Source organism: Lepus europaeus, chromosome 5 (genome assembly GCF_033115175.1).
Source record: "Lepus europaeus isolate LE1 chromosome 5, mLepTim1.pri, whole genome shotgun sequence".
Classification (NCBI taxonomy): domain Eukaryota; kingdom Metazoa; phylum Chordata; class Mammalia; order Lagomorpha; family Leporidae; genus Lepus; species Lepus europaeus.
Genome location: NC_084831.1, coordinates 148964312 through 148978345, shown reverse-complemented (window position 1 = coordinate 148978345; position 14034 = coordinate 148964312). Strand labels below are relative to the sequence as shown.

Sequence of the window (14034 nt, the reverse complement as noted above, 5' to 3'; positions counted from 1 at the left end):
TAGAGTCTTACTGGAGTAGAAAGTAATTGGCTGGAAAAAATGAGATTTGGACAAAGGAAACTGTAAGTCTAGGCGCTGATGGGTTTTGAAATAGGTTGTGTATATTATTAGAAATGATAATCTGGTTGTTCTGGTCAGAAGTCCAGTGGGGAGGCTGCAGCCACAGGCCAGGACGAAACCAGCAGTGCATCTCAGCGTATGGACAAATTTTCTGGGCCTTGGTGTCCCCATAGCTGAGTTCCAAGCCTCTATCAGCGTCTTTTCAACTTACAAAAGAAAATTCTGTAGAATTGCCGTGTCCAAAGCCTGCACAATCGGAGTCAGTCCTAGGGGGGAAACAAAGTAGCCCACACACGTACCCGGAGGGTGGAGTTTACCAAAGCCTGGCTGTTTGTGCTGGGTGCTGCAGTTACGAGTGGTTCTGTTTTCATCCTGCTTACCTTCCCTTTCTGTATGGACTATTTATGGAACAAAAAAGTTGCAGTTTCAAAAAAAAAAAAAAAAAAAAAACAAGTCCTCCCACCACTGGCACCACCACATCTCTTCACACATGCACTCATGTATAAAATAAAAGCATTTAAATGCCAGTTTTTGAAACACCTCCAGCGAAAGGCCCGCTATGGGGAAGACTGTTAGCATTGCTGAAATTACCTAAGAATTCCAGACGATGCCTCTGTCCCGGTCGGGGGGTGGGGGTTGTTCTACCTGCCCCAGTGCACGTTTCTCATGTCCTCGGAGGGCAGGGGTCTGCACACGACGAAGTTTCCATGGCCCTTCTTGCTGCTTTTTCTTTGGTTGGTTAAAAGCGTGTTCTTATACTGCAGCGGCCTGACTGCCTCACAGACTCCCTGATGAGAAGTGTCTTATCCACAGACCACGAAAGAGGGAACCGTCCTAAGATGTGATGGGGCAAATTACATCCGTTGAATGCCAGAAATGATAGTTCATAAAAGTGTTCATTGAAAAGAACAGCAAATTCAGACGAGCAGAATAGGACGAACCCAGGCTGACGGAGCAGGAGGCTCTAAAACTATCTCAATGTTAGGGCGATCAAGTATATTCTCCAGGTCACTTAATTCTCCATGACAAATACTCCGTCTTCCTTCCCGGCCCCAGTCTGGCTTACCAGAAGCTCAGTTTATGTTTCTTTTTTCTTTTTTTTTTTTTTTTACAGGCAGAGTGGACAGTGAGAGAGAGAGAGAGAGAGAGAGACAGAGAGAAAGGTCTTCCTTTGCCGTTGGTTCACCCTCCAATGGCCACTGCGGCTGGCGCGCTGCGGCCGGCACACCGTGCTGATCCTAAGGCAGGAGCCAGGTACTTCTCCTGGTCTCCCATGGGGTGCAGGGCCCAAGCACTTGGGCCATCCTCCACTGCCCTTCCGGGCCACAGCAGAGAGCTGGACTGGAAGAGGAGCAACCAGGACAGGATCGGTGCCCCGACCGGGACTAGAACCCGGTGTGCCGGCGCCGCAGGTGGAGGATTAGCCTAGTGAGCCGCAGCGCCGGCCTCAGTTTATGTTTCTTGGCATAAACTTAGAAATCAAGTGAACTTGCAGGGTGATTTCATACCCATCGCTGGGTATGTAAACATTCAAGCATCCAGAGTGTATGGGGATTCAGATAATACTCAGTGCCCCCTTCGCAGATGGTCTTGAAAAGTGGGTTGAACCTGCCCAAGTCCATCATTTTAGGACTCTGTCATGTTTTATTGAAAGAAGCTCACTTGTCCATGATGGGTTTTAAAGAGCATTTTTCTGAAGGACCCCGGATGATTTTGCCAGGAACCTTTTTTTTAATGTCTATTTGTAGGACTACACATTAATCATCCTTGAGAAAAATGAACAACAGAAACACACCCAAGCCGTGTATTTTTGCCAGAGCTACCCTCACCTCCCACGGCCCCCTTCACACACCAAATTTCAAGCAGAATGAGTCGTCAGTATTCTCACAAAACTGAAATATTATGGCGTGCCAAAATGTGTTCTCCATCGGCATCCCTTTGGCACAAACATGTGTATCTGGTACAACGTAATGATCATCTCAGAAGAACGCAGTTTGTAGTTTCTGTTTTCTAAGAGTGAGACATTTGAATTTTGCCTAGTTTCCTAACTCAAGATATCTCTGCGGGGTGTTTCTCGCCCACGCAGGGGAATCCTGAGGGCTGCCTGGGTGTGGGGGCTGGCCAGAGCAGAGCTGGGAGCTCATTTTCTTCAGCTCAGAGCAGCCATGAGGTTCCTGCTACTAGTCACGAAAAAGGTGTTCCTGGCAGGCTTTTCTGCCATCGCCTGGAGTGGGTGCCGCGCTGGGTGGGGAGAGACTGAGTGGAGCTCCTGATGGATGGAAGAGGGGGCATTGTCGGGGAGTGGAAGGTGGAGGGCGGCAGGTGGAGGTGAGGCTAGACAAGGACAGCCTGGCCAGGCAGCACTAAAGTCTTTGTGTGTGTGCATGTGTGTGTACACACACTTGGAAACCTGTATCCATCCATGACACACAGCACATTGAAAACCACAAGCAAAGGTTGGAGGACAAGCCCTCATTTCCTGTGGGTGCAGGATTGCAGCTGGGCTTGGTCCTTTGAAATGCTTCCCCTGAAATCCCCAGCTGTTTCTCAGTGAGCAGATGGATAAGAACGGAGCAGCCTGCACTGGCGGTGTGCATCTTTGTGTCCGGGAACGTGCGGGACGCCTTTGTCTTCTCCATTGTCTTCCTAGCAGTCACCGCTTCGGTGCCCAGAAACACGGCCAAGGGTCGGGGTCTTTGCTGCCGTTGGTTTTGTGTTTGATGCTAGAAGCTGCTTCAGTGTTCTGCACAGATCCGAGCCGCCCAGTGTCTTAAATGCATTTCATCATCCAGCGGATTCCGAGAAGTTTGACAGTTTTAAGATAAATGACCGTGCAAACGGAACTGGAACAGCCCTCCAGAGAGATTGGGCTGAGCTCCCTGGCCCTAGAAGTAGAGTAGAAGATGACTGTGGCCATCCTAGTGCTCACCGACGACATCTTGTGTTTTTATGTTTGTGGTGCACACAGTGACCGCGCACATATTTCATAGAACAGTGCACATCCTGTTGCGTGCTCCCAATTAAATGACTGGTATTCCCTTCCAACAGGCCAGCACGCCCACCCCCGGCCCTGAGGAAAGCAGGAGAGACCCCCACCTCTCTCAGTCCGTCCCCTGCAGACGCCCACTGAACACTTGGCTCCACTGCAGGCGCTCTGGGGGAGGAGGGTGCAGTTTCCATCCCTATTCGAGAGGGTCTCTGAATTAAGCTGTTTCTACAGGATTTTGATTGGATATATAAAATAGTTTTCAAACTGTGCGCTTCCTGTTTTTTCAGGTACATAATTTCGAGGCACTACAGCCACGTTGTGTCTGTTGGTGACTAGTGGTTTTCTTAGAGAAAAATCGCCGACTGGGGTTCAGCGCTGTTTCTCTGACCCACCTCCAGCTCGTCTCCGCCCTGTGCAGCGGCGTCGTGTCTGGCGTTTATGCCTTCTCTGATGTGGAGTGGGCTGCTCTCGGGGATGTCTGCAAGCTCCAGACGCACAGCCTGCAGACCCAGCTCGTGGCTCACACGGCCGGGGCCCACCGGTCTCACCCAGACCTCCCAATGTGCCTCCTGCCCCACTTGCCTTTGCACCTGCTCTCCTCCTGCTCCTCAACACAGCTCACCCCCGGGCCAGACCCCTGACCCCTGGTGCTGGTGCCTGCCCCTTTTCCACGGGAACTCCGTCCTCCTGCAAAGCGTGGTGCATGGGTGCGCTTCAACACCCTCTCTGACTCACCCCTCCTCTTCACCTACTCTCTGGCAGGACGCACTTTCTAGCAGTCTTTGGTTGGCTAGTCAAATGTGGTCTGCAGGGGGTTTGCTTTGTCCCTAACACTTCATCCAAGCTCAAGGATAGACTTTGTAGAGTGGTCATCAAAAAAGGGGATGCTTTTCTCTGAAGGAAGGAGAGAACTTCCACTTTGCTTATGGCCCTAAATACTGACCGAGTTTGTGGATTCAAAAGGCTTCCATAGCCTAGGCAGCTCATGTCAAGAGCCTCGGGTGATCACTGACATCACACATAAGAGTGTTAATTATTAAATTAACAACAGGAGTCACTGTGCACTAACTTCCCATGCAGGACCTCTGTCCTCAAAGAATTGTATTATAATTACATCCAGGTGCTTGCAAAAGATGTATCATTCTTGGGTGCTTCTTTAAAGTTAATGAAGTTTCTATGGCCGGCGCCTCGGCTCACTAGGCTAATCCTCCGCCTTGCGGCGCCGGCACACCGGGTTCTAGTCCCGGTCGGGGCACCGATCCTGTCCCGGTTGCCCCTCTTCCAGGCCAGCTCTCTGCTGTGGCCAGGGAGTGCAGTGGAGGATGGCCCAAGTGCTTGGGCCCTGCACCCCATGGGAGACCAGGATAAGCACCTGGCTCCTGCCATCGGAACAGCGCGGTGCGCTGGCCGCAGCGCGCCTACCGCGGCGGCCATTGGAGGGTGAACCAACGGCAAAAGGAAGACCTTTCTCTCTGTCTCTCTCTCTCACTCTCTCACTGTCCACTCTGCCTGTAAAAAAAAAAAATAAATAAATAAATAAATAAATAAATAAAAAATAAAGTTAATGAAGTTTCTAAAAAAAAAAAAAGTGAAACTAATTTCAAGATGCGATGACTTTGAACAGCCCTTGTCTCGACTGTTGAAGAACAATTTTTTGTTGTTGTTTGTGTTTTCCGTTCAAGTTGTTGAACTCTCTACTTAGTGTAGAGTTTGTCTTCTGTGTATAAAGTTAATTGAAAAAGGATCTTAGTGGAGAATGGGACTGGGAATGGGAGAGGGAGGAGGGGGAGGGGTGGGAGAGTGGGTGGGAGTGCGGGTATGGTGGGAAGAATCACTATATTCCTAAAGTTGTACTTATGAAATTCATAAAGTCTGTATGCCTTAAATAAGAGGTTTCTTTGGGGAAAAAAATAGACTTTGTAATCCAAGAATTTCTTGGCACTCAAGCTCAGCACTCACAGTGGGCCCAACACACAAACAAAATCACAAGTAGTCTACAGAAAGTTCACAGAAAACGCAAATAATGAACAAACTATGCATGAATTTAAAAAAAGGAGGATGGCCGGCGCCATGGCTTAACAGGCTAATCCTCCACCTTGCGGCACCGGCACACCGGGTTCTAGTCCCGGTCGGGGCACCGGATTCTATCCTGGTTGCTCCTCTTCCAAGCCAGCTCTCTGCTGTGGCCTGGGAAGGCAGTGGGATGGCCCAAGTGCTTGGGCCCTGCACCCGCATGGGAGACCAGGAGAAGCACCTGGCTCCTGACTTCGGATCAGCGCGATGCGCCGGCCACAGCGGCCATTGGAGGGTGAACCAACGGCAAAAAGGAAGACCTTTCTCTCTGTCTCTCTCTCTCACTATCCACTCTGCCTGTCACAAATAAAAAAAAAAAATTTAAAAAAAAAGGACATCTTTTTTCCAAATTTTTTTATTTCTTTGAGAGTTAGAGTTACAGAAAGAGAGAAGGAGAGAAAGAGAAAGGCTTCCATCTGCTGATTCACTCCCCAAATGTCCACAACAGCTGATCCGAAGCCAGGAGCCTGGAGCTTCTTCTGGGTCTCCCACGTGGGTCAGGGGCCCAAGCACTTGGGCCATCCTCCACTGCCTTCCTGGGCCATCAGCAGGGAGCCAGATGGGAAGTGGAGCAGCCGGGAGTCAGCCGGCACCCATATGGGATGCCGGTACCTCGAGCAGAGGCTTAGCCTACTGTGCCACAGTGCCAGCCCCTAAGGAGACATCTTTTAATGCCATCTTCCTAGCAGCTTTTGAAGTCCCCTCGTGCTCCATCCTGTGGTGCCCTGTGCTCTTACCAGCTCCCAGCCTCCCACACACCTCCTGACTGTGCGATTTCCTTCCCAGGCCTACATGGAGGACCACTTGAAGAACAAGAACCGGCTGGAGAAGGAGTGGGAGGCGCTGTGTGCCTACCAAGCAGAGCCCAACAGCTCGCTCGTGGCCCAGAGGGAGGAGAACGTGCCCAAGAACCGCTCCCTGGCCGTGCTGACCTGTACGTATCACCCAGGCTGGCGAGCAGGGGGTGGGCCACAGCAGGAGTGAGCTGTGCCTTGGGTGTGCAAAGCCCTTCCCCTCCTCGCCCCACCTTTCTGTCTCACACACGTACCCCTCTTTGGACATCAATGCAGACGCCACAGCCTGGGAAGCCGTGCCCGGCCCTAATGGCACTGACCCAGGTGCCTCCGTTGACCCCCCTGGCACGGTCCTGAAAGCATGGGGCTGGGGGCCTATGAACCCCGTGTATTGGTTTCTCTTGGAGTGGGACTTGACTCACACCTTGACCTCTTTGAGCCTCATCTTTGTAACCGACATCATGCTGTTGTGCTTGAAATATTACTGCGGTAAAGACTCAATGAGATCATTCACATAGCACCAGCATAGCATGGTCACAAAGGGCACAGCAGTGGCTACTATAGCACGTTTTTAACCTAACTTAACGTTTGTTGTTACTTCAACAAACATTATCGAGGACCTGCTGTCCAAGCAGGTGTTGTGGGTGGAAAATGGAGACACAAAGACAACAGGCTTTCTAAAGTGACATGAGTGGAGCAGAGAGACACAGGCCGGTGCAGGATGGCAGGGTGCAGCTGGTGGGCTGATGAGATGCAGAGCCCCATGGCACATCCATGCACCTTTATGCAGTCCTGGCTCTCTCTGTCCACTTTGCTAATCCCCAGCAGGCTCCAGAAGTGGGCTTGGAATTTTTTTTATTTTATTTATTTATTTGAGAGAGTTACAGATGGTGAGAGGGAGAGACAGAGAGAAGGGTCTTCCGTCCATTGGTTCACTCCCCAGGTGGCCTCAGTGGCTGGAGCTGTGCCAATCAGGAGCCAGGTGCTTCTTCCAGGTCTCCCATGTGGGTGCAGGGGCCCAAGGACTTGGGCCATCTTCTACTGCTTTCCCAGGCCACAACAGAGAGCTGGATTAGAAGAGGAGCAGCCGGGACTAGAACCAGTGCCCATATGGGATGCCGGTGCCACAGGCGGAGGATTAACCTACTGCGCCATGGCACCGGCCCCTGGTCTTGGAATTTGATAAGCATTTAAACCTATCCCACTGGAGGGAAAGGGGTCCCAGGTGTCTCTGGGACCAAAGTGTCAAGTGCAAATAGACACTGTTGATTCGTGAGTGATGAGTGATTGTGTGTGTTGTCAGATACTCTTAGTAGCCATCAGACAAGATGTATTCAGGCGTGTTTCAAATACAGTGGAATGACCTTGGTCAGTCTATGGTGCTGAGGGCACAGCAAAGCTACTGTTTTAGTTCAGCATCCTAGCAATGGCAAAAATCCCTGTCCACCATGGGGAAGGTGGTCTCCTTGTCACGGGGTCCCTGCCTAAGCCCTTGGAACCAATCAGGGAGACTGGCCTGGTGCCCCCCTCCCCGGGACATCACAGGACATTTTGTCCTGACAACCAGAGCCTCATGGGGCAGCCCCCTCTCAGCTGGCCTGGGAGAAGAGCTACAGCTGCTCTCCTTAGCGGAAGTGAGGATGTTGACCTGTGTTTAAAGGTCAAAATAAGTACACGAATAGCTAGATCTTGCTTCACTTTAGAGCAGAGCTGGGGGGTGTCCGGCCCGCGGGCCACGTAAGGGCCACGTAAGGCACATAAGATCATTTGGCCTGGCCCAGCCAAGACAACAGCCAGCAGGGATTAAAATACAGAAAAGTCCACATCAGGCTAATCTTTACGTGGATAATTCTGCGTGGCCCCCGGATGACCTTGGAAATACCTAAGTGACCCCCTCATCAGCAGAAAGATTCCCCACCCCTGCTTTAGGGACTAACAGAGAATTCCAGATGTGAGAAAGCAAGCAGAGCCACAGCCCTCAAAGAGGAGCCCTACGGGGTGGGGAGGGAGAGGGATAGGGCAGGAGGGGCTGGTGGGTGAGGAGGCTTCCAACTGTGTCTTGAATAATGAGCTGCTTTGGGGTAAACATTCGGTAAGCAGGCATTAAATGTCTCTTGTTGCATGCCTGATTGTGGACTTGGATTATTAGATCTTTTATGGTAAATAGAATTCCAAACCTGTTCTTACCCAGAACACAGCCGGGAGATGGGGGTCCCCCCTGTGCTCCCACAGCCCGTGTGGCTTTGGGCTCCCTCTGTGCCACGTGGACCAGTGGATTCCAAGGCTAGGAACTGAGTCGTGAAGCTGGAGCGCCTCTCCGGGGGTGGTAGTTGGTGCTGAAGTGGCAGCCACTGAGAACCGGGGTCCTCTGTGGGGTGGAGCTCTCTGCCTGCCTGTCCCCAAGCAGGGGACACAGTGTGAGGAAGCAGCACCTGGAACTTGACCCACACCACCCCCACCCCCAGGGTCCTACCTCCAGGGGCGAGCCCTGCCCAGGATGCTGAGCTGTGACAAAACATCGCTGTTGTCTGAGATTGAAAGCTCATTTGGAGGAGACAGGGAAGGGGAAATACCTTGGTTGGGGCAGCCCCAGATAAAGTATTTTGATGGACAAATGGTTTATTTGAGGGAACTTGTTTTGCCTGCTTTGCCTCCTTACCTTTTAGGAGGAAGTCTGACCACCGGGTGCCGATCTGCCATCCCTTCCCAAGCAGGGCTCTAGAGGGAAAAGCCACTGCTCAGTATCATCACTATTGCCTCCTCTCTTTCTTAAAGCCTGGGTATTTTTGTCCAGGTATTGCAGAGCGGGCTCTGTCTAAGAGCTGAAAAGCCTGGAGTGGTGTTGGCTTCCACCTGACTCCGTGTTCCTACGTCGGGGGACCAAGCCGCCCACGTTCTCTGATGCACAAAAGAATTAGAGGATGAGATACAGAGAAAGACCAGTGGAGGCAGGAGACTTCTCAGCGAGAAGCGGGAAGTATACATTCCAGAGGGAGTGCAGCAGGCTTTAGAGCGAGCTGCACACCACGAGCTTCGGGGTCACCGCCTATGTGATCTGGAGGCGCAGGGCTGGAGTTTTGCGGGAAAGGGCGGAGCTTTCCAGGAACTCGGTGACTGCCCACCTCCTGGCCCTCTCCGAAGTCTTGGAAGTGTCATGGCTTCAGGCGCGTGCCGGGGGGGGGGGGGGGGGGGGGGCGTGTCGGCCATGGGGGTTTTGTTATAGTGGTAGTTTAATAGGCTGTAGGTCAACACAGGACACGGCACTTGCATGTTTTCGTGGGGCGCCCGTTCTGGGAGGCGAATTTGCAGGTTGCTGGCCGTGGGAGCAATCATAGGGGAGGGTGTGGTACTACAAAGAACTGGGAGAGTAGATGACTTTGGATCGCTTATACCTGGAGATTCTATCCACATCTGGATTAGCTTTCAAACGAGAAGATAACTGATATTATTAGGTGCTTAGACACCACTATGCTAATCACATTATCTAGTTACATTATCTCAGAAATTAAAGAACGTACTTTGTTCTTGTAAGTTTCTTGCAAGTTTAAAACGTCGTGATGCAATACTGTGCTAATTTGCTTGTGAAATTAAGAACAGAAATGGGATGGTATTTTGTTACGCAATCCTAAACAACAACAACAAATTGGCTCTTTGTTTAAAGAACCAAATTGGAACAACTGAGAGAAATATGCAGAGACAGACAACGTTACAAGAAACACTTTGAGGGAGACAAAAGCAGAGAATGAAGAATGGAAGCCCAGGTACACGGAGAGAGAGAAAGGGACCACATAGCATTCGCTATGTGTTTTGGCTTTTGAGGCCATTGTAACTAAAGAGCCCAGCTAGTGGTGTCCCCGTGACCCTCGCCCTGCCCAAGTGATCACATGAAGATGAGAGCTATCCTGACTCACTGCTTTCCAAAGTCAGGCTGCCGGGGAGGTCCACAGCACCCAGCCACACCTGGTCAGACCCTCGGCTGTAGTCTGCCATGCCCAGAACCATCAACATAAATGCTCCAAGGGAACCAGGAGCCGCCAACGTGCTTCCCTCTCCAATTGGGTTCCCATAGTTCTAGGGTATTCGGGCTCATATCAAGGCTGCAGCTCACTGAAGTCCAGGGTCTTTTCCCTAAGGATGGTGTCAGGCCCAGGACCCCCCTAGCGCCTCTGCCATCCTTACATGGTCGAGTATGTTGTTGTTGTTTACAGGCAGAGTGGACAATGAGAGAGAGAGACAGAGAGAAAGGTCTTCCTTTGCTGTTGGTTCACCCCCAATGGCCGCTGCGGCCGGCGCACTGCACTGATCCGAAGCCAGGAGCCAGGTGCTTCTCCTGGTCTCCCATGCGGGTGCAGGGCCCAAGCACTTGGGCCATCCTCCACTGCCTTCCCGGGCCACAGCAGAGAGCTGGCCTGGAAGAGGGGCAACCAGGACAGAATCCGGCGCCCGGACCGGGACTAGAACCCGGTGTGCCGGCGCCACAGGTGGAGGATTAGCCTAGTGAGCCGCGGTGCCGGCCGAGTATGTTGTTTTAACAGAGGAACTGAACTTTGCATTCCCGGCTAGTAAATGTTTCTTGTCCAAAATCAAGAAAGTTGATTACTTCACCCCCTGCCCAGTTTTTTTGCCATCTGCTCATTTGATAAACACGTTTTTCATGTCTTGAAGTCATTGATTAAAAAAAAAAGAAGCATGTCCAATAAAGCACACATGGAACACTGCATCACATGCCAACACAGGTCCATCACTGAACATTCCGGGTCCTTCTCCCAGGAGCTGAGACTGTGTCTGCAGCTGAGGGAGCTCACAGCCATCCGCAGGGCTCAGCACACGTTGACACGTGCTCGCCAGGAAGCCCCACGCGAGGCACGCTGCTCCATGCCTTGTACAGTGTCTCCTTTACTTCCTTCTACCAGTGGGGGTCATTGTATTGTCTCTGCTCTACAGGTAAAATATCAGAGCTGAAGGGGCTTACATCACTTGTCCAAGGTGGAAAGTTCCCAGCGGGGGCACCCAGCCCTCTACACCCCACAGGTGAGAGCTCACCTGTGAACACCCAGTTAGCTGTGACCCACACTTGCTACATCGAAGGAATTCTGTCTCAAAAGAAACCTAGCAGCCTGTGCTGCGGCTCACTAGGCTAATCCTCCACCTACGGCGCCAGCACCCTGGGTTCTAGTCCTGGTTGCTCCTCTTCCAGTCCAGCTCTCTGCTGTGGCCCGGGAGTGCAGTGGAGGATGGCCCAAGTGCTTGGGCCCTGCCCCCACATGGAAGACCAGGAGGAAGCACCTGGCTCCTGGCTTTGGATCGGCGCAGTACGCCGGCCCTGGTGGCCATTTGGGGGGTGAACCAACGGAAGGAAGACCTTTCTGTCTCTCTCTCTGTCTAACTCTGTCAAAAAAAAAAAAAAGAAAAAAAAGAAACCTAGCTGGTGTGGCATGATTTCCCTGCCCCCCTCACACACACACACTTTTTATTATTTTTATCAAGTCAAAATGATGGCTTGATGACCACCTACATTCCTGCTACGGAGACTCAACGTGTGTTTCCTCCATTTGAGGCTAAACTATTTCAAAGTAAATTTTAGACACCATAACGTCTGCATCCTGTAGCCTACATCTCCTGAAACTGACGACATTCTCCTTCATAACTCTAAGCCCGTCATCGCCAACTGAAAACTTTTAGCAACAGTTCCCTAAGATGACCTGGTACCTGGTTGTCTGAGCCTGCGTGGGCTGCCCTGACAGCAGCTGGGTGCCTTTAGCATCTCCAGCACCAGTCCTGGTTATCCCCACTGTAGCCTTTACAACAGCTGCTTGTTTCGCTTTGTTTTGTTTTGTTTTGTTTTCCCCATGATGCGATCAGAGTGCATAATTGGTTCTTAGGTCTCTCTGGTCTTTTTTTTTTTTTTTTTTTTTTTACAGAATGGACAGTGAGAGAGAGACAGAAAGGTCTTCCTTTTGCCGTTGGTTCACCTCCAATGGCCGCCGTGGCCGGCGTGCTGCAGCTGGCGCACAGCGCTGGTCCAAAGGCAGGAGCCAGGTGCTTCTCCTGGTCTCCCATGGGGTGCAGGGCCCAAGGACTTGGGTCATCCTCCACTGCCTTCCCAGGCCACAGCAGAGAGCTGGCCTGGAAGAGGAGCAACCAGGACAGAATCCGGCACCCCAACCGGGACTAGAACCCTGTGTGCCGGCACCGCAAGGCGGAGGATTAGCCTGTTAAGCTGCGGCGCCGGCTCTCTGGTCTTTTTAAGTTTAACTGCCCTCCCTCCCCACTTCTTCCCTGACACGCCTTGCTCCTGATAAAGCTCTTCTCTCCTAGGGACCTCCCTTCCCTTTCCAAATACTCACAAGCTCTGTGTGCACCCGAGAAAGCCGCCAGGGCCGTGGGAAGGTCACCTGCCTCATTCCGAGTCCACTGTTGTCCCCTGAGAGATAGCCTTGCTCGGTCTGCACCTTGGGGACCACAGCCAGTGCGCCCTGCAGCCTCACCACCACCCTGCGGTGAGCCCTTCACACCCCCACCTCCCCTGCCCCTCCTTTTTCTTCTTCTTTCTCCCTTTTCTCATTGTTCACGTTGTTCTGGCTTCCCTGTAGAACGGTTGTTCCTGTTAGTGCAATGAGAAACCCGGTTCACTGTGGTCTCTCAGCCGCCGACGTGCACTCCAGGATCATGATTAGGATCCCACTTAGGACGGGGAGTGTCGTCTGTGGCCCTGTGATCTGTCTTCGGCCGTAGAAGTCTGGGATCACACAATCAAAGGCTGCCGTTTGCAAGGCGCTGAGTCTCTGGGAGGTTTCCCATTGTCACCTTGCTGAGTTCCTCATAGAATAACAGCTCCCAGGACGCCCACCTCCTAATTCCCGCAGTCTGTGAACGTGTTAGCTTCCGTGACAAGGGGCCTTTGGTTGCCGGTGAAGTTTCTGCATCAGCTGAGCTAAGGCGATGACTCATCAGGATTATCCAGGCGGGCCCGGTGTTATCAGAAGAGTGCTCACCTGTGTCGGGGAGAGGGCGGCAGGTGACGGTCAGAGACGGCAGCATATGAGAACAAGGCAACTCACCACGCCGGCGTGGGAAATGGCTCTGGAGGGACCAGCCCCGCCAACACCTGGAGACTCACAGCAGACTCCCGACCTCCAGCAGCGTAAAATGATGACTCTGTGTGGTTTAGCCACGAGGCTCGTAGACGTTTGGGACAGCCCCCCCAGGGAGGCTCCCACGCCAAGGCTGAACAGCGCTTGGTGTGGTGGTGGGCGGAGCTGGTCAGCCATGCTCGCACCTGCTCCTCGTGGCTGTGTCCTGCACACCCAGTCACTGCTGCCGTAGCTGTCAGGACGTGATCATAAGGGGATTTTGTTGCTGCTGTTGTTCATCTCTATGGGGAAGATGGCACTGGAAGTGAGGTCGCCTGCTAATCCCACCACGGAAGTGAAGGAGAGCTAACCCAGTTGCTCCTTAACCCAGAAAATAACCCTGTCATAGACCCACTTAATGGACTGCTTAAGGATCAAAGGCATAACCTGCTTTTTCAGTTCTACTTTTTGAGTCTGGTGGGGGGCATTAGATGTTGAGGTCCACCTACAAAAGCCCTTCCTCAACAGTGGAGCTCCACCTGGCCTCCTCCTGCCCCCCCCCCCCCCACAGCACAGCCGCACGTGTCCACCTCCTGGGCTAGCATGCCTCCCCACCCCTTCCTCCTCTTTCCCCTTTGGATCCACTCAGGCCTCCTGTTGCTCTAGAAGGTTGTATCTCCTTCTGGCATGGAGCTGCCTGGACTGCTGGGCGTGTCACTCGTGCCTTTGCTCTGGTCACGGGCACACGTGTCACTACAAATGCTGCTTCTGCTTCTTTTTCCTATTATTTCATCCCAAGAAAGTCTGTTCCCTCCCCTGCCGTCGCTCCTCTTTGCCCCTGTAAGTGGTCTGTTGGGAAGGCTTCTGTGGCCATTCTTCCACACCTGGCCATCATAGTTTAAATCTCTGCTAAATGAATTGGCAAGTTTTACAGCCAAGTTTCCATCCTAAACTTCTCCAGAAGCATCCTGTTGGGCGGAGAATAAATGATAATCTTGTTCTCATAACCCTTCCAAAGGGTCAGAGTTCACCACGCTCCCTTCCC

At 52.1% G+C, this 14034-nt stretch overlaps 1 protein-coding gene across 1 annotated transcript in view; it reads left to right on the top strand.

Annotated features, from left to right (window-relative positions):
• Positions 1–14034, top strand: part of PTPRN2 (protein tyrosine phosphatase receptor type N2) — an 800540-nt gene that overhangs the window by 714995 nt on the left and 71511 nt on the right. Inside the window, exon 16 of the mRNA XM_062190222.1 lies at positions 5909–6056. Coding sequence (XP_062046206.1) covers positions 5909–6056 — 148 coding nt within the window. The remainder of the gene's footprint in view (positions 1–5908; positions 6057–14034) is intronic.